This window comes from Salmo trutta, chromosome 15 (genome assembly GCF_901001165.1).
Source record: "Salmo trutta chromosome 15, fSalTru1.1, whole genome shotgun sequence".
Lineage (NCBI taxonomy): Eukaryota > Metazoa > Chordata > Actinopteri > Salmoniformes > Salmonidae > Salmo > Salmo trutta.
In genome coordinates this window covers 52,869,461-52,890,069 of record NC_042971.1, presented here as the reverse complement: position 1 = coordinate 52,890,069, position 20,609 = coordinate 52,869,461, and the positions used below count along the sequence as shown (strand labels likewise).

At 42.2% G+C, this 20,609-nt stretch overlaps 1 protein-coding gene across 1 annotated transcript; it reads left to right on the top strand.

Moving 5' to 3' along the window:
- Window positions 1–376: 376 nt before the first annotated feature.
- Window positions 377–18,792, top strand: LOC115149329 (LIM/homeobox protein Lhx5-like). The gene is made up of 5 exons (XM_029692108.1): window positions 377–567; window positions 3,474–3,697; window positions 5,742–6,019; window positions 14,832–14,997; window positions 17,745–18,792. Exons 1-5 carry the CDS (start codon window positions 395–397, stop codon window positions 18,086–18,088), a joined length of 1,185 nt encoding a protein of 394 aa, XP_029547968.1. The 5' UTR covers window positions 377–394; the 3' UTR covers window positions 18,089–18,792.
- The last annotated feature ends 1,817 nt before the right edge of the window (window positions 18,793–20,609 follow it).

Genomic DNA, 20,609 nt, shown 5'->3' with positions numbered 1-20,609 from the left:
CTACAGCCCATGCAACGTATTCTCTACAGTGGGGAAGAACAGGCTTTTCAGGTGACCATTTTTACGCAGCCCGTCAATGAAGAGGAATAGGTGCTTTTTAAATTCACCTTTCTATCTTCTGGATTCCGGATTGTGACAAGTGCCAGAACAGGACAGGGGCGTCCAGAACCAGAAGTACAGAAGAGGAACTTCGGGGAGTGTTCACCTATAGCCTGCCTTTAAACGGTAGGGGATAGGGTCTTCTCACCGCCCACCCACCTGACGGAACATTCGCGTCTGCTTTGTCCCAAACCCCGGAGCCAAGACGTTGCTGCGCAGAGAGCCGTGTGGCCCCAGACCCAGCACCGGAGCCCGCGTGGGAAGGTCGGCCCTCGGTATCCTCCAGACAGGCGGGATGATGGTCCACTGCGCCGGGTGCGACAGGCCCATCCTGGACCGGTTCCTACTTAACGTGTTGGACCAAGCCTGGCACGCCAAATGCGTCCAGTGCTGCGAGTGCAACTGTAATCTGACAGAGAAGTGCTTCTCCCGGGATGGGAAGCTCTATTGTAAAATTGACTTTTTCAGGTAAGGATTCAGATTGGGGATTCAGGCGTAAAAGCAGGGCTTGCCAAAAACTCAGCAAGGAGAATTATAATCATCCTGCTTCTGAAGGTTGTCATTCTGGATTTTGTTTTCTTGTTTTTTGTTCGTCAGTGGATTTGTTTCAAATCAAATGCTGAAATGGGATTTCATGTCACAATGCTCAAAATAGCTTTCGTTTAAGCGTCACTCACATAATTAACCAGATATTATTATGTAGGCCTACACATTGTTTTGTGGAAATGGATATGGTTTACCAAGGCCTATTTCACAGGATGTATTTCACCTATAAGCGAGATAGCATACATATAAGTTACTTGAAATGTTTAAGAATGTCACTTCAAAATAATAATATTTATAGCCAACATAAGTAATATTGCAGCCATGGCACATTGGCATCTTGGCAATTAGTGTCACATTGGTTTTGCAACAAAAATCATATAATTATTAGGCCAATAAATGAATCATAGTTATAGGTTCACTTTGAATACCACAACAATATTTAGCATTTTGACAGAACCATATAATAATTGCCTAATATGGCCACGTTATCACTCTTTGTCCGCATTATGTGTTTTTTTAAAGAAACAAAGTGTGTGTTCTGACAATACGAAGCATTAACTTAGTTAATAATTGTTATTATGACACCAATAATATCACTTGTATTTATAAGTTCATATTATGGGAATATTCTGAACATTATGTGAGCTTGAATATTCAAACTTCTCTTAATCCATTCATGCAGACATGACAGTTTAAATCTATTTCTAAATCAGCTCAATTTTCCTCAAACCCGTACTCTGTTTCCACTTTTGTTTGTTCCAATATATTTGAAAACCTCTCCATTAGACCTACACCATCCGCTCAGTTCTTCAAAGTGTTCCATGTAATTCAGTGATAAGTACAGGCCCTTGTTTGTAGCATCATAGCAATTATTTGTGTCAGCTTTTTCCCGTCTCCCCAAACAAATTGTTTAATGACATGTAAGGCCCAGTGTTTAAGCCTTTGTGATGGCATTGTTGCCCCCAAACGACCTTGACCATCATATTAGCCAGCTCCCATCAAGCAGTGGATTTAAATGGCCCAACCATTAGCCAGGAGAAACAGTAATCACCCTAATGTGGCCATTTGCTGTGTAAGTAGAGCGGTGGCCTGCACTCGCCGCACCGGAGGAGGCTGGGCCCGGGCCGTGCATGTAAAAGGCTACAGTGGAGCGATACTATTGCAAATGGATCGAGAGAGAGATTTCGTAGACTACATTAGTGTTCAAATAAAGGGGGCTTGCCTGAACCGCTCGTTCAGTAGTGCCCTCGTGCAACCGCTTCCCAAAATCCAAAACAACAGCCCCCCTCTCACACCCTCAAACACACACTATCTCCAACACTCACACCCTCAAACACACACTATCTCCAATACTCACACCCTCAAACACACACTATCTCCAATACTCACACCCTCAAACACACACTATCTCCAACACTCACACCCTCAAACACACACTATCTCCAATACTCACACCCTCAAACACACACTATCTCCAATACTCACACCCTCAAACACACACTATCTCCAACACTCACACCCTCAAACACACACTATCTCCAATACTCACGCCCTCAAACACACACTATCTCCAACACTCACACCCTCAAACACACACTATCTCCAATACTCACACCCTCAAACACACACTATCTCCAACACTCACACCCTCAAACACACACTATCTCCAATACTCACACCCTCAAACACACACTATCTCCAACACTCACACCCTCAAACACACACTATCTCCAACACTCGTATTATAATTGAAATATTTTCAATTCCTGCATTTTTTTTCGCTCTGGAGGCGACTCCATATTGATGAGAGAGAGATTACCAAATCAGCATGAGGCGCATGACGAGGTTTCTGGCTCGTGATGAGGTGGATTAGGCCTATTTATTTCACATCCGAGAGAGAAACACAAAATAAGGCTTCTCATTCTCCATCACTTTATGTAGGCCTACATTAGCATACCTTTTCTTTCAATGCAACACAGGCATTTCAACCATTTACCTTGTCGAGTTATCCCTGGAAATGTTGAGACGTTGAATTACGCTATTGTATTCGTCTGTCTATCTAAATAACAAAAATCTATCCACCAAGGTTTTTGCATGTGAAGAGGGTGAATGTGGATTAACAGGAGATTTTCACGGTAAAAACGTCCTATTCGGTTTAATCCTCGGATATCTCCGTGGTCACATTGTGCTTACTGTCACTAATGCGTTAGCGTGGGTTTATTAATATAACAACTCCATAAAGAATGTGAAAATTCATGTTTTTCTATTCAATGTTGAAAATCTGTCTAGCGCACATTGTAGGCTATTTCGTATCAAGTAGAATGTTAGATTTGAACGAAAAGTATTTCGAAATAGGCTACCCTTTCTTCAATTATGGCAAAGATGTAATAGCCTGCAATAAAACAAATATATTTAGTATGTTATTGATTATTTATTAAGATGATGGTTATTGTTACTACTATTGTTATTATTAGGCATATTATTATTATTATTAAAGGCTATCTATCTGTTGTCATTGTTGAAACAGGCCTTTTATCTTGTTATGTAAAATCTCTTTACGACAAATTTAGTTAGATTTCGTGGTTGCAATTTTAAATTCAGGCTACTCACAAAAACATCTGCATTGCCCGCAGTTGCATAATTCACTATAGGCCTGTAATTGTCCTTTCTTTATTAAGACTCACGCTGGTTGAACGCCGTCTACTTATTTCCTTAAGTAAAAACTGTACAATTTCCTGCTCAAATTCAGGATGTTGTTTAGTATTTTAGTCTCAGAGTGATTTTACATCAACATGCTTGTTGTCTCTGTCCTCTCGCTTTCTTTTCAGGAGGTTTGGGACGAAGTGCGCAGGATGCCTCCAAGGCATCTCTCCCAGTGATCTGGTGCGCAAGGCGCGCAGCAAGGTGTTCCATCTCAACTGCTTCACGTGCATGGTGTGCAACAAGCAGCTGTCCACGGGCGAGGAACTCTATGTCATCGACGAAAATAAATTTGTTTGTAAAGAAGACTACCTGAGCTCAGGGGCGATCAAGGAAGTCAACTTGAATTCAGGTAATTATTGTTAATAAAGGGCCAGTGCAGTCAAAAACGTGATTTCCTGTGTTCCACACTATGAAGTTGGAATACTATGAACTTGTGAAAAAGATTATAATGCCCATTTAGTGGAAGAGCTGTTTGAAAATACATTTCAGCCTGTTTTGGTGGGATGGAGTTTTGGACTGCCTGGTGACATCACCAGGTGGTAAATGACTTAATAGACAAATAGGAAAGAGAGTTCCAAACCTCTCTGCCAATAACAGCTATTTTTCAATTGTCTCCTCCCCACCCAGACCACTCCCAGACAGTCCTAGCAAAATTCTTGCTTGAGAAGAATAGCTAAGAAGCTATTTTTGTTTCTTTTTTTTACAATTTTAATTTAAAACAATCACTGTAAGGTACTTAATTGTTACCCAGAGATGATTTGATTTTGAGATTTAAAAAAACGGCTGCATTTGACCTTTAAGGGTTTCAATAGTTAGTCTTCTTATATTACTACATGGATACAAACATATCAATGTTCTGTTGGTCTTGGAAAATGTCTATAGGCCCACTGATGTCTGAAAATAAGGGACCGTTTTTCTTTGTTGATTTTCTGATTGTTTCAACGTGGGATCTCACGTTACCATACACTGGTACACATCCAATCAAACCAAAACCATAGACTGCTTATGGTGGAGAATGAAATGACTTGTTCATGATATGAAAGCCACTACTGCTTGGATGTATTTGTTGGCATCCTGAAATGGGATAGGCCTATATCACATATTTACAAATCCCACGGCAAACTAAAATGTATGAATTCGAAAAACTATGTTACTCACCTTTAAAAAAAAAAAAAGAAGTATCCAGAGGCATAAGCTATATAGCCACCGGCCTCCGTAGCCGAGTTGAGTCTACACACCTCGGTCAGGAAATTCAGAACCATGGACAGGGTAGGTATCTGAGCGTTAGCTCTGGCTCTGCGTGATTTGGGGTAGGCTGTCGCCTGCGTCCAATCTCACCGCTGTTGAAGTAGTCTTATATATGGATACATATTTTTTATTCTATTCTGTTTGATTCCATTCTCTACTTTCCTATTTTAGCTGCAGTGTCGTATAGCACCTAACGTCACATGGTCAAACATGTGTAGGCCTATATGGAGAATTCGTCTGCAAGTGACTTCTCCTCTAATTATCTCAAAACAAATATCTCAAAAATGTAATTATTTAAAGACGTTGATATTGCTAAGAGATTACGCCTATATGTTGGGTGTTTGGAACCAAAATGAATAGGCCTAAGTCAACAACAACAACTGTCGGAAAAGCGTATTGTGTTCGAGGAGTTGTCAGGCTCCCATCACTGGCACTTGATTTTGTCTTTAGATCAACAAGGTGACGGATAACATGTGTATCATCGAAAGACGTGACATTGATTTTAACCCCTCGTTGCGTGTCTGTTGCTTCAAATATGAACAACATATGACTACTGACATTCTTGCTGGCTCAATGGACCGCATATAGAGCATGTGTAGCCTAGTGTTTGATGATGTTCCAGAACAAAGCATCTCCGCGTCGCTGAATGCATCTGACCATATAGTTAAGGCTTATCAATGCTATAATATCCTGTTTGGTACATTTCTCAAACAGCCATCCCCTCGGACAATGACATGCTGTTATCGTGCGACGCAGCGGGTCCTTGGGGATCCGCTGGATAGGCAGTCCAGCTCCCTTTTTGTTTCACGTCACATGCATAATTTCTATTTCCATATGTCGATCCGCTTCAGGTCACACGCGGGCAGGGTTGAGTTAAGTTGGTTACACCTGTTTTATTTGTGACTAGATTTAAATGGGTAAATCCAGGCATTTAGACTGTTTTATATGGACTTGGTAAAGTGTATTTTTTTTATGTAAATGACAGTCAAAGGGCTTCCATAGGCTATTTGTATTTTGTGAGGCATCATTGTTCCACGTATTCTGGTTTATTTCTGATTAGACAGACTACAGAATTAATCTAGCCGCACACAGAAGGCCTCATGATATCTCCGATTGAGACCTTTCCATTCTCTCTCGTTCCCCAGTGTCATCATGCACAGACAGAAGTTTATCGCCGGATCTCCAGGACCCGATGCAGGACGACACAAAAGAGACGGACAATTCCACATGCTCAGATAAGGACACGAACAATAACGAGAATGAGGAGCAGAGTTCGGGTACGAAGCGGCGAGGTCCGCGAACCACCATCAAAGCCAAGCAGCTGGAGACGCTGAAGGCTGCCTTCGTGGCCACGCCGAAACCCACCCGACACATCCGGGAACAGTTGGCCCAGGAGACGGGACTCAACATGCGGGTTATACAGGTAGAATAGTATTATATACTTCACTTGAGACTATACATTTTTGGTTGATAAAGAGTCTGGTTTTTATTTGGCCAAGTTAAAATGTCTATTCCCATATGGAATAGAATAGAATAGAATAGAATAGAATAGAAGCTCTGGGTGGATCTGTTGATTTCCCAGGTCCAGTGGAGAAAACGGTATGTGTTTTTTCTATTTGTGTTTGATGAGCACCGCTAGGTTTTGATAGACTACTGGTGTTGTAAGCAACGTGGGCCTGTCTGCTGTCTTCGACATTCTTGATGAATTAGAATAGATTGGATTTAAATTTTCCCTGAAATTAGAGCGAGATTTAATTGAAGACTTAATTGACAAAGTGAGAGTGAGAAGAAGAAATGTCACAACAGGTTACTATGGGGTTATTATCTAGTCCAGATCCCTAAAACTATGTGTAAATTGAAATAGGCCTATAACCGATCTACCTTTCTATGGAGGGAAAAACACATTTGGAATAAAATATGAGAAAAATACCTTTTAATGAAAACGTTGAAAACAAGACACATTCATATGAAATGTTGATTGACAAATCCATAGGATCGTCATAAGATCAACTCGAGAGTTACTGAACATCCCTCCCCGGGAAATAGGAATGGGGTCTAGAAACCACAATATTCATTCGAGATGTTTATAGCGTTTGGGATATTTTTGTAATATTTAGCTACACTATCATGCGATAAAATAGCATAATTGAGATTGCTATTTCTTTAAAATACATTTTTAGTAATCACACATTGGCAATTGGCTAGGCTATTTATCTTCTATTGTATATTGACTCCTGTTTGATAGTTATTGTTCTTTAAAACAACACAGAAATGATGATTTGAATAATATGAATGAAAGATGGAAGACGTTTGTTTTTTAATAATATGACAGGAATATTATATTTTCTGTTGATTTCTTATTTATTCTTAAAGAAAGTATAATGACCAGATGGCATGCACTGTCAAAAGTGGGACAAGAGGCTTTGTATAAAAGGCATAGGCATTCCAGTATGTACATATTTAAGTATGTATCTGTAGCCATAGGCATTTAAATGTTGGAAATACCATGCACTGTTAATGGTTTAAACAGCCAATAATTTAACAACAGTGACATTACAAAAAAAGCCCAGAGCACTGCACAGAAATACTGTGAACAGGTGATACAGGAAGGTGTTATAGTATATATATAGTAGATATAGTAAAACAGTTTATTAACATCCCAACCAAGACAATGGAGACGTTTTAGGGAGCAGCAGTTCAGTTCAGTCAAGGAAGTGAAAATACTCCTTTATTTTCAATAAGGATTTTTCACTTCCTGAATTGACTGAAATGAAAACTGAATTGACCTCTGTTAGGGAGAGCTGATGTGAGATCATGATCACTGTGAGTGAGAGGGACATAACATTACTGTTTACGTCCTAGAAGTGGAAATGTGGAATTTATCATCACTGCTGCCCAACACACTCAGGTCTCCAGTCTTAACCTCTATAATTCTCTGATCTTTGTCACACACATACGCACACGCATGAACAAACTCATGCACAGACACACTCTCAAGCACGCACGCACGCACTCTCTCTCTCTCTCTCTCTCTCTCTCTCTCTCTCTCTCTCTCTCTCTCTCTCTCTCTCTCTCGGTGTCTGGGTTCAGACTGTGTTAGGGTGATTAGCACCGTCTCTGCCAGCTGAGATGTGGCTTTTTGTGCGCTTACAGTAATTATCACTGATTTCCCAGATTTACATATCGTACACCCCCCTCGCTCCTCTCTGTCCTCACTCATTTACTGCCAGACAGTCTCCTCTCTTCTCCTCTCCTCTTAGACCAGGCCATGCGTAGTGTAGCATAGCACCTTCCCAGTTTCATGTCTCCACAACACTGAATCGATCCCATTCATTTCTGATTAGCAACATCGTAATGCACTGTGATATATAAAACCAAGATGGTGGCCAGTTTCATGGCCATCATCTCCCCCCTCATTTGCTGTGTAGTAACTGCCGATGCACCCTGAGCAGGGAGCCCTCTGGTGTGTGTGTGTGTGGTAATCCCTAAGAAATGCTCTCTCAAGGGGAGTGAAAGCATTTCCATAAAAATGTACCCTACAGTTAGACAATTGTTCTCAATAGGCAGGTGTCGTCTTTGATGGGAAAAACATGGAGAGGAATGTGTGTGTTTTGTTTGTTAATCTCCAACGCAGTGGGATTGTGCCTTTGGTGTAGCCTAGCTGGTGTTAACATGCATTATTATGCAGTGTCGATGCAGAGGCACAACAAGAAATGGGTTATGTTTTTAGAATGTGAAGCTCCATATGTTGGACATTTTTACATGTTTCTCTTCTCCTTTGTTCCCGTTCAAATACTTTATTTGACTCCAGTGATGAATGTGTTTCATTTCTCTGCTTACTAAGTTGTGTTGAGTTGAGGCCTGCTGAGTTGTGTTCTTGTAATAAGGGCTGCTGAGTTGTGTTGTTGTAATAAGGCCTGCTGAGTTGTGTTGTTGTAATAAGGCCTGCTTAGTTGTGTTGTATTGAGACCTGCTGAGTTGTATTGTTGTATTGAGGCCTGCTGAGTTATTGTATTGAGGCCTGCTAAGTTGTGTTGTTTGATTGAGGCCTGTTGAGTTGTGTTGTTGCATTGAGGGAGGCCTGCTCAATTGTGTTGTTGTATTGAAGCCGGTAGAGTTGTGTTGTTGTATTGAGGCCTGCTAAGTTGTGTTGTTTGATTGAGGTCTGCTAAGTTGTGTTGTTTGATAGAGGCCTGCTGAGTTGTGTTGTTGCATTGAGGGAGGCCTGCTCAATTGTGTTGTTGTAATGAGTCCTGCTGAGTTGTGTTGTTGTATTGAGGCCTGCTGAGTTGTTGTATTGAGGCCTGCTGAGTTGTGATGTTGCATTGAGGCCTGCTCAGTTGTGTTGTTTTATTGAAGCCGGTAGAGTTGTGTTGTTGTATTGCGGCTTGCTCAGCTGTGTTGTTGTAATAAGGCCTGCTGAGTTGAATTGTTTTAATAAGGCCTGCTGAGTTGTGGTGTTGTATTGAGGCCTGCTGAGTTGTATTGTTGTATTGAGGCCTGCTGAGTTATTGTATTGAGGCCTGCTAAGTTGTGTTGTTTGATTGAGACCTGCTGAGTTGTGTTGTTGCATTGAGGGAGGCCTGCTCAATTGTGTTGTTGTAATAAGGCCTGCTGAGTTGAATTGTTTTAATAAGGCCTGCTGAGTTGTGGTGTTGTATTGAGGCCTGCTGAGTTGTATTGTTGTATTGAGGCCTGCTGAGTTATTGTATTGAGGCCTGCTAAGTTGTGTTGTTTGATTGAGACCTGCTGAGTTGTGTTGTTGCATTGAGGGAGGCCTGCTCAATTGTGTTGTTGTATTGAAGCCGGTAGAGTTGTGTTGTTGTATTGAGGCCTGCTAAGTTGTGTTGTTTGATTGAGGCCTGCTCAATTGTGTTGTTGTAATGAGGCCTGCTGAGTTGTTGTATTGAGGCCTGCTGAGTTGTGATGCTGCATTGAGGCCTGCTCAGTTGTGTTGTTGTATTGAGGCCGGTGGAGTTGTGTTGTTGTATTGAGGCCTACTCAGTTGTGTTGTTTTATTGAAGCCGGTAGAGTTGTGTTGTTGTATTGAGGCCTGCTCAGTTATGTTGTTGTATTGAGGCCTGCTGAGTTGTGTTGTTGTATTGAGGCCTGCTGAGTTGTGTTGTATTGAGGCCTACTGAGTTGTGTTTGATTGAGGCCTGCTGAGTTGTGTTGTTGTATTGAGGCCTGCTGAGTTGGGTTGTTGCATTGAGGCCTGCTGAGTTGTGTTGTATTGAGGCCTACTGAGTTGTGTTGCTGTATTGAGGCCTGCTGAGTTGTGTTGCTGTATTTAGGCATGCTGAGTTGTGTTGCTGTATTGAGGCCTGCTGAGTTGTGTTCTTGTATTGAGGCCTACTGAGTTGTTTGGTTTGATTGAGGCCTGCTGAGTTGTGTTGCATTGAGGCCTGCTGAGTTGTGTTGTTGTATTGAGGCCTACTGAGTTGTGTTGTATTGAGGCCTGCTGAGTTGTGTTGTTGCATTGAGGCCTGCTGAGTTGTGTTGTTGTATTGAGGCCTACTGAGTTGCGTTGTATTGAGGCCTGCTGAGTTGTGTTGTTGTATTGAGGCCTGCTGAGTTGTGTTGTTGTATTGAGGCCTGCTGAGTTGTGTTGTTGCATTGAGGCCTGCTGAGTTGTGTTGTTGTATTTAGGTCTGCTGAGTTGTGTTGTTGTATTGAGGCCTGCTGAGTTGTGTTGTTGTATTTAGGTCTGCTGAGTTGTGTTGTTGTATTGAGGCATGCTGAGTTGTGTTGTTGTATTTAGGCCTGCTGAGTTGTGTTGTTGTATTGAGGCCTACTGAGTTCTGTTGTATTGAGGCCTGCTGAGTTGTGTTGTTGTATTGAGGTCTGCTGAGTTGTGTTGTTGTATTGAGGCCTGCTGAGTTGTGTTGCTGTATTGAGGCCTGCTGAGTTGTGTTGTTGCATTGAGGCCTGCTGAGTTGTGTTGTTGTATTTAGGCCTGCTGAGTTGTGTTGTTGTATTGAGGCCTGCTGAGTTGTGTTGTTTGATTGAGGCCTGCTGAGTTGTGTTGCATTGAGGCCTGCTGAGTTGTGTTGTTGTATTTAGGCCTGCTGAGTTGTGTTGTTGTATTTAGGCCTGCTGAGTTGTATTGTTGTAATAAGGCCTGCTGAGTTGTGTTGTTGTATTGAGGCCTGCTAAGTTGTGTTGTTGTAATAAGGCCTGCTGAGTTGTGTTGTTGTATTTAGGCCTGCTGAGTTGTATTGTTGTAATAAGGCCTGCTGACTTGTGTTGTTGTATTGATGCCTGCTGAGTTGTGTTGTTGCATTGAGGCCTGCTGAGTGGGGTTGTTGTTTTGAGGCCTGCTGAGTTGTGTTGCTGTATTGAGGCCTGCTGAGTTGTGTTGCATTGAGGCCTGCTGAGTTGTGTTGTTGTATTTAGGCCTGCTGAGTTGTGTTGTTTTATTTAGGCCTGCTGAGTTGTGTTGTTGTATTGAGGCCTACTGAGTTGTATTGTATTGAGGCCTGCTGAGTTGTGTTGATGCTTTGAGGCCTGCTGAGTTGTGCTGTTGTATTTAGGCTTGCTGAGTTGTGTTGTTGTATTTAGGCATGCTGAGTTGTGTTGTTGTATTGAGGCCTGCTGAGTTGTGATGCTGCATTGAGGCCTGCTCAGTTGTGTTGTTGTATTGAAGCCGGTGGAGTTGTGTTGTTGTATTGAGGCCTGCTCAGTTGTGTTGTTGCATTGAAGCCGGTAGAGTTGTGTTGTTTTATTGAGGCCTGCTCAGTTATGTTGTTGTATTGAGGCCTGCTGAGTTGTGTTGTTGTATTGAGGCCTGCTGAGTTGTGGTGTTGTATTGAGGCCTGCTGAGTTGTGTTGTTGTATTGAGGCCTGCTGAGTTGTGTTTATTGAGGCCTACTGAGTTGTGTTATATTGAAGCCTGCTAAGTTGTGTTGTTGTATTGAGGCCTGCTGAGTTGTGTTGTTGTATTGAGGCCTGCTGAGTTGTGTTGCTGTATTGAGGCCTGCTGAGTTGTGTTGCTGTATTGAGACCTGCTGAGTTGTGTTGTTGTACTGAGGCCTGCTGAGTTGTGTTGTTGTATTGAGGCCTGCTGAGTTGTGTTGTTTGATTGAGGCCTGCTGAGTTGTGTTGTTGTATTTAAGGCCTGCTGAGTTGTGTTGTTGTATTGAGGCCTACTGAGTTGTGTTGTATTGAGGCCTGCTGAGTTGTGTTGTTTGATTGAGGCCTGCTGAGTTGTGTGGTTGTATTGAGGCCTACTGAGTTGTGTTGTATTGAGGCCTGCTGAGTTGTGTTGTTTGATTGAGGCCTGCTGAGTTGTGTTGTTGTATTTAGGCCTGCTGAGTTGTGTTGTTGTATTTAGTCCTGCTGAGTTGTGTTGTTGTATTGAGGCCTACTGAGTTGTGTTGTTGTATTGAGGCCTGCTGAGTTGTGTTGTTGTACAGTGACCTGCTGAGGCACATGGAGAGAACCTATAGAAAATAGTGTGTGTGTTTCTTTGTGTTATTGACTGATTCATTGATTATATTGGATCATTTAAAAATATACTGACCGCCATATTACTGATTACTAAACAGCTCCAGTGTGATTTTTGGGTGTTTGTTGGTGGCTGTGGCTCTTTAATACCTGCATCCTTGTTGGAACTGAACCTACACTCAGCTTCTCACTCACATCCATATTGCTTAACGAGGAGAGGCTGAACATTTTTCTTTTAGGCACTTTTTAAAATTGTATTTATTTATTTCACCTTTATTTAATCAGGTAGGCCAGTTGAGAACAAGTTCTCATTTACAACTGCGACCTGGCCAAGATAAAGCAAAGCACTGAGACAAAAACAACACAGAGTTACACATAGGATAAACAAACGTACAGTCAATAACACAATAGAAAAATATGTATACAGTGTGTGCAAATGAAGTAAGGAGGTAAGGCAATAAATAGGCCAATAGTGGCGAAGTAATTACAATTTAGCAATTAACACTGGTGTGCAAAAGAGCAGAAAAACAAAAACAAATATGGGGATGAGGTAGGTAGTTGGTTGGATGGGCTATTTACAGATGGGCTGTGTACAGCTGCAGCGATCGGTAAGCTGCTCTGACAGCTGATGCTTAAAGTTAGTGAGGTAGATAAAAGTGTCCAACTTCAGTCGTTTTTGCAATTCGTTCCAGTCATTGGCAGCAGAGAACTGGAAGGAAAGGCGGCTAAAGCAGGTGTTGGATTTGGGGATGACCAATGAAATTTACCTGCTGGAGCGCGTGCTACGGGTGGGTGTTGCTATGGTGACCAGTGAGCTGAGATAAGGCGGAGCTTTACCTAGCAAATACTTATAGATGACCTGGAGCCAGTGGGTTTGGTGACGAATTTGTAGCGAGGGCCAGCCAACGACAGCATACAGGTCGCAGTGATGGGTAGTATATGGGGCTTTGGTGACAAAACGGATGGCACTGTGATAGACTGCATCCGATTTGCAGAGTAGAGTGTTGGAGGCTATTTTGTAAATGACATCACCGAAGTCGAGGATCAGTAGGATAGTCAGTTTTACGAGGGTATGTTTGGCAGCATGAGTGAAGGAGGCTTTGTTGCGAAATAGGAAGCCGATTCTAGATGTAATTTTGGATTGGAGATGCTTAATATGAGTCTGTAAGGAGAGTTTACAGTCTAGCCAGACACCTAGGTATTTGTAGTTGTCCACATATTCTAGGTCAGAACTGTCCAGAGTAGTGATGCTGGACGGGCAGGCAGGTGTGGGCAGCAATGGGTTGAAGAGCATGCATTTAGTTTTACTAACAGTTGGAGGCCACGGAAGGAGTGTTGGAGGCCACACATTTTCATCATGTGTCTGGGTTGGACAGTGTCCATGTTTGTTAGTTTACCTCCACCGCCTCCATCCCACTTTGTCCCTATTCCTCCCATTTCTCCAGTAATCTAAATTATATCTAAGTGGAGCCCTTTATTTCTATAGGTGATGTGCCTGAGTAAAGCTATTTTCTGGATTTTAATCTATTTGCTGTGTTGACACCGGTCTCAAGACAGCAAACAAAACAAAAAACTAGCATTGCAGAACGTACATAAAATGAGCAATGCTACAGAATTAGAATTCCTGGATGAGAATAAAAAGCATAGTTAAATAGCACTCCAAGTCTGTGGAAGGGACATAACAATGAAGGTCTGAAATGAAGGTGGATTTAATTTGATGGTGATTTGATTTGATGATGATAGGAGTGGGCCTTTTAACTTCCTTGTCATTTAACTACCTTGTCATTTTGACTTCCTTGTATGTAGTTTTTAATTTGTTTTTAATTCTCTGCAAAGTGTGTTGTAACGCTAATGTGAAATGGATTATGAATACATCTGGTGAGGATTACTGTCCATTGTAGACAAGTAATGGACTAGAAATAAAGTTAGATTTGATTCAACTTTGATTACGACATTCTGTGTGCTTGACACGCTTGTCTAAAATGCAGTATAAATAAAGTTGGTTCATTCCGTGAAAATGAAAATGATCTAAACTCAAAGAAAAATAGTTTCACTTAATTTGATCTGATAACAATCTTTGATCTTTTTCTTGGTCCTAGTTGTGTAATTCTTTCCTCTCCATCCTCATAGTTGTGATGTCATTTGATAACTCACTGTCTCTTCCTCTGTCCTCTTAGTTGTGATGTCATTTGATAACTCACTGTCTCTTCCTCTGACCTCATAGTTGTGATGTCATTTGGTAACTCACTGTCTCTTCCTCTGTCCTCTTAGTTGTGATGTCATTTGATAACTCACTGTCTCTTCCTCTGTCCTCTTAGTTGTGATGTCATTTGATAACTCACTGTCTCTTCCTCTGTCCTCTTAGTTGTGATGTCATTTGATAACTCACTGTCTCTTCCTCTGTCCTCTTAGTTGTGATGTTATTTGATAACTCACTGTCTCTTCCTCTGTCCTCTTAGTTGTGATGTCATTTGATAACTCACTGTCTCTTCCTCTGTCCTCATAGTTGTGGTGTCATTTGATAACTCACTGTCTCTTCCTCTGTCCTCATCGTTGTGATGTCATTTGGTAACTCACTGTCTCTTCCTCTGTCCTCATAGTTGTGATGTTATTTGGTAACTCACTGTCTCTTCCTCTGTCCTCTTAGTTGTGATGTCATTTGGTAACTCACTGTCTCTTCCTCTGTCCTCATAGTTGTGGTGTTATTTGGTAACTCACTGTCTCTTCCTCTGTCCTCATAGTTGTGGTGTTATTTGGTAACTCACTGTCTCTTCCACTCCATACTCTAGGTGTGGTTCCAGAACCGTCGGTCTAAGGAGCGGAGGATGAAGCAGCTGAGTGCTCTGGGGGCCCGGCGGCACGCCTTCTTCAGAGGGCCCCGGAGGATGAGGTCCATGGGGGGACGACTGGAGGACCCAGACATACTGGGGCCTGGGGCCTACGGATACTACACAGGTAAAATACACTCCCTGTTTGAGTGGTAAAATACACTCACTGTTCATTGTATTACATCAGACATTATGAATCTGTCGGTTTGGTCTGCGCGTTGAGTAAGAAGGACACCACCTGTTGGAAGACAATGCTCACTGTTAGCTTACAAGTGATCCTTGGTGAAGATTTTAGTGATACACAACACACATTACCCCCGACATGGTTTTCGTCAGGAATGCCATTGCCCACCTCTGTGCTGTCCAGCTCTGGTTAAACTGTGGGGAGACAAGGGTGTCGAATGCTCATCAAGTGACCTACTGGAACAATGTAGAGGATTCTGAAATCTAGAAGGGAAAAATAATGTTAAAATTCAGGCAGAGAATTCTGGAATGGGCTGAAGTGAACAACCATAGAATGATAAAAACAAGAGCATTTGTTAGTTAATTGTCAGTACAAAGCCGAATTATTAGATTTTTTTATTTAACCATTATTTAACTAGACAAGTCAGTTAAGAACAAATTATTATTTAAAATGATAGCCTACTGGGGCACAGTGAGTTAACTGCCTAGTTCAGAACGACAGATTTTTACCTTGTCAGCTCTGGGATTCAATCTAGCAACCTTTCAGTTACTGGTTCAATGCTGTAACCACTAGGCTACCTGCCTGCTGAAGAGAGATGTGTCTGAGGAATGAGTCTTATACTGCAGGGGTTCCCAAACCTTTTCACTCAGGCCCCCCTTCCAGCATTGGGGAACATCCTGCACCCCTCCTGCGCTCGAGAGCACCATGTATATTTCTCAGGGCACAAGCACCGTTCATGACACAAACTGTTCACACCCCTCTTCTTGGCGGAGAGAAAATGTTGCCGGTTTAAAACTTCTTTCCTGCAATTCTACAAATCTTGTCATGGGGTGCAGATACATGTTTTCAGTTTTAAAGCAAATTGTCATGCAATTCTATACATTTTGCCATGTCTAATGGGTATTCATGTGACATTTGAGTGGCTCAAACATTACAACAACATCTATGGGTTAAAAAAACCTAGCTAAACAACGTTAGCTGACATGGCTGACAAGTTATAAATAGCTTTCTCTAAGGTATGCAATGACTAACATGACAAGAGGAACTGATGATGCACTTCCCAATTTACAAATTACACCTTGTAAAAAGCTGGACTGAGTTCCTTAAAAAATAAATTCTATACAGTATATATATATATATATATACGGTATATATATATTTATAATATTATAAATATATATATACCGTATATAATAATAATAATAATTATTGGGGGGGAACCCGCACTCCCCCAACGTGTTTGGGAACCACTGCTATACAGGAACAGAGCAGCGTCCGTCCACTGTAATTACAAGGGAGCCTTGAAGGATGGAACAGGGAGGGAGGGAAGGGAGATGGGAGGGAAGAGGACAAAACCTTTATCCCTCGCTCCTAGCTCCCTCCGTTCTCAGCATTCCTCTTTTCAGCATTCCTCTTTTCAGCATTCCTCTTTTCAGCATTCCTCTTTTCAGCATTCCTCTTTTCAGCATTCCTCTTTTCATGCCCTTTTGTGCCTTGGTGGAGCAGTGGCACCTGTATTAGCACCACTACTCCCTCCATCCCTCTGGTCTTCTACTGCTGCGTGTGTGTGTGTGTGTGTGTGTGTGTGTGTGTGTGTGTGTATATGTGTGTGTGTGTGTGTGTGTGTGTGCATGTGCGTGCGTGCGTGCGTGCGTGCGTCCATATGTGTGTGTTGTTCTAACACCTCTCTCTCTGCCCCTCCCCCATTTCTTCCCAGGGCTGCTTCAGGTTCAGGTTGATTCTCAAGGTCTGACGTAGCTAGCAGGGTTCTGTTTGTGGGACTCAATAATTAGCTTGTTTATTCAGTTTGGAGAAAAAAACAGGGTCATCATTCCATTGCTAGTGGATTTATTCTTCCCCTCATTATCACAGTTTGTAACATAAGGTTGGCGTGCTGCTGATGTCGTAATGTAAAGGAGAAACATTTCTCTGTCTTGTTAGAAACAAAGCTTGATAAAATGCTGACTACATTTCACTGATCTTGACACAACGTGTGTGTGTGTGTGTGTGTGTGCCAGATTGATGATTTAAGTTGGATTAGGTAGTAAAAACAACATCATATACTATACAGTACATTAAACAAGACGTTCATATATTTGATGTGTTTTGGTTAATTATTTGAGCTCTTTCCCTCTGTAATACTGACATAAAGAATACCCACTAAAAGAAAGAGAGTATGGTGCCTAACAGAAATGCAGAGCATGTGATTTTAAATTCCTTTTTAAAGTGGAGTCACTTTTAATAATAAAATAAGAACAACTCTAAAGTCAACTCACAAAAGGATGAGTGGAAGCACTCAAAATCTTGGAAATATAGGAGAAAATTTTTTTTTTTTCACTTTAACAGAAAGAGTGAACCAAACCATTCCCTAACCCATTTCGTCCCTTCACCTAGTACCAGGGTGAATTTAAGAAGTGTAGGCGTGTTTTGCACTTTTACTTTTCAGCTATACCAGTGAACTAAACCGCTCCCTTCCCCTCCTTGAAATGTTAGAATGTAACTTAGGCTACTAAATAATGCAATTATTTACAAAATCTTGAACCTAGATGCAGGTCCATTTTTAAAAGGCTGTGAGATTCAATGTCAGTGATTTTGAATGTTGCTATATCAATTGCTTCTTCTGTGTGCTGCACAATGAATTTCCTCATTAGATGATTTGTTTTCTAATCAAATCGTCTCTCCCCTTACAGAGTACCAGGGTGACTACTACGGAGGGGGAAACTACGAATTCTTCCCCCACGGCCCTCCCTCCTCTCAGGCTCAGTCTCCAGCAGAATCCCCCTACATCCATGGAGGGGCCATGGAGGGCTCTGTGTCAGCCCACCACCCCTCTGACGACCAGAGGTTCACGGACATGATCTCCCACGCAGACACCCCCAGCCCAGAACCCGGCCTGCCCAGCTCCCTGCATCCTGTCCCTGGTGAGGCATATGGAGGGGGGCCCAGCCCACCATTCTCCCTGGCTAGTAACTCCAGCTACAGCACCCCCATGTCCCACCCTGGACAGGAGATGGGAGAGACCACCGTCTGGTAGACTAGAGCCTGGGTCTGGGTCTGGGAAAGAGATGAGGGTTTCGTTGGAGGGAGGGTGAACTTCCCATTTTCGATTCAATCAACACGGGAGATGAATTTGAAGACATTATAAATAAGTAGTTATGAATTAAAAATGGCGTTTATGTATTTGTTAATGGGGATTTTTCTATTCACGGATTGCTATTTTTGAATTGACTTGCTGAATTGATGGAGTTGAAATGGAATTGTTCCCCCTGACTCTTATCCTTCACGTGAAGGACTGAGGATGGAAGATGGGGTGGCTGTGCTGGACATATCTGAACTTTGTTGTGCTATTCGCTGCCCTGTTCAGCCCCGTTAGTAGAAATACACTCCCACCCACCTCTGGGAAAAATGAACTGGGATTGGAGAAAGACGCTCAGCGGTTGGTCTTGCCCGCATATCACCCCGCACCCTGAGAAGCGATCGAGGTATCCAATGATGGAGACTAAGGACACTTGATAAGAACACTTGATATTGCAGAGAGAGATAAAGAAAGAATACAAGCCAAAAGGGACGATTTATGTATTTTATTTTTTGGTTTCAAAACTGTCTTGGTTTTTTATTCTAGCCTACTGTTTCTTAAAGGCACAGTGTTGTAGGCCTAACTGGTCAGTTCCTCTTCTGCATAACAGATGTTTTACTGGTACACCAGTCTCCTATTGTAATATTGCTTCCAATACAAAGCGCAAATACAGACAAATACACTTGTTCGGTGTTTTAACTGTTTCTAAGCACAACCACCTTTGATTTTAGCTTCAACACCAACAAGATAAACCCTTCAGGGGGCTATAGTGCAGAGCAGATATCTGCTTGATGACAGAGATGACAACAGTCAGTTTAGTGTGAAGGCAGGAGAGTCATTTGCGGTAGCCAGATAAACATGTTAGATACCAAAGACATTCTCATTGACAACATTTATGTGATCCCTTTGATAGCCTTTGAACAACTCTACTGCAGCTTTCATAAAGGCTCATAGTGACATACATGAATTCTTCTGGAATTCTATACAATATACATGCACATACATTCCTCACCATTTTGACCATCAATTCTAGTGAGGTGTTCCTGATAGATGGTCTCACTGTTCTCGTATAGGATCTCTATATGGTTATTCAGAACACACACATGCATACGCCGCGCATACACACACACCCACACCCACCCCTCTCTAATCAAGGCCCCCTCCACACACATATCCCTCACGCCCATCCAGGCACCCCTGTCAGTCCCTCTCTTTTCCTCTCCTCCTCTCCTTCTCCACTTCTCCTGATCTTCCCTTTGTTAGTGTCCCTTTTAAAAAAAGCATGTTTTAATGGAAATGATTTTCAAAAGAACATTGAAGCCATAATGGAGAACGTCCTTCAGCAGCTGAGGTCTCCTTCTTCAATAGACAGAAAACTAAAGGAGGAGCCAGACAACATCTGTGACTTGCTATCCATCTGTCTGCCTGGCAGCCTGGCAACCATCGCCACCTAGTGGTCAGATAAGACAACTAAAGAGAAGGCTTTCCATCAGCCGTGTGTCAAATCAAATCAAATTGTATTTGTCACATGCGCCGAATACAACAGGTGTAGCCCTTACAGTGAAATGCTTACTTACAAGCCCTTAACTAACAATGCAGTTTTAAGAAAAGAAAAAATATTTTTGAAATAAACTAAAGTAAAACATAAAAAATGTAAAAGTAACACAATAACATAACAATAATGAGGCTATATACAGGGGGTACCGGTATTGAGTCAATGTGCGGGGGTACAAGTTAGTCGAGGAGTGTTTGTGATGTGTGCGTGACTGTGTGTGTGTGTGATGTATGTGTACCTTAGGACTAGGCTTCAGGGACGCATATTTAGGCATGCAGGGACACACACAGACACACACACACATCCAAACTGAAGGACGACAAATTAGCCACAAAATGACAAGTACTCTGTCTGGGCAAGTGACAAAGAAAATACCAGCCGCATACACAGCATTTGGATTTCAAGCAATGTAATGCATACTATCTGTTCCCTATGAGTTATTATATCTATCCTATTATTGAAATAATAAATGAGAGAGAACAAGACACACACACACACACACACACGCACCGTGTGCGTGTGTGTGTGTGTGTGTGTGAGAGAGAGTGTGTGTGTGTGCATGCGTGTGCGTGTGCGTGTGCGTGTGCGTGTGCGTGTGCGTGTGTGTGTGTGTGTGTGTGTGTGAGAGAGAGAGAGAGTGTGTGTGTGTGAGAGTGTGTGTGCGTTCGAGCGGCTGAAGGAAAATGGGTGGGGGGGGGTATTGTTTCAGTGTAAATAGTACTGATTATTAAACATCTCCTCTTGCACTACATTGGCTCTGGCTTTCTCAAGCCTCTGTTTGATACAAGGAATGGAGTCACCCAACCCTTACTTGCTGGTAGGAGAGGATTCTATGCTATTTGGGCAAGCAATAATAAAAGCTCAACCTTTTCCTTTATTACTAACACCTAGCCAATCATTTCAGATCAACACTAGTGCCTAGGG

Bases quoted from the DNA above. Each gene is read 5' to 3' on its own strand.
- LOC115149329 (XM_029692108.1), top strand. From the start codon at position 395: ATGATGGTCCACTGCGCCGGGTGCGACAGGCCCATCCTGGACCGGTTC. The intron at 568-3,473 runs GTAAGGATTCAG...CTTTCTTTTCAG, and splicing joins TGTAAAATTGACTTTTTCAG to GAGGTTTGGGACGAAGTGCG. The intron at 3,698-5,741 runs GTAATTATTGTT...CTCGTTCCCCAG, and splicing joins GGAAGTCAACTTGAATTCAG to TGTCATCATGCACAGACAGA.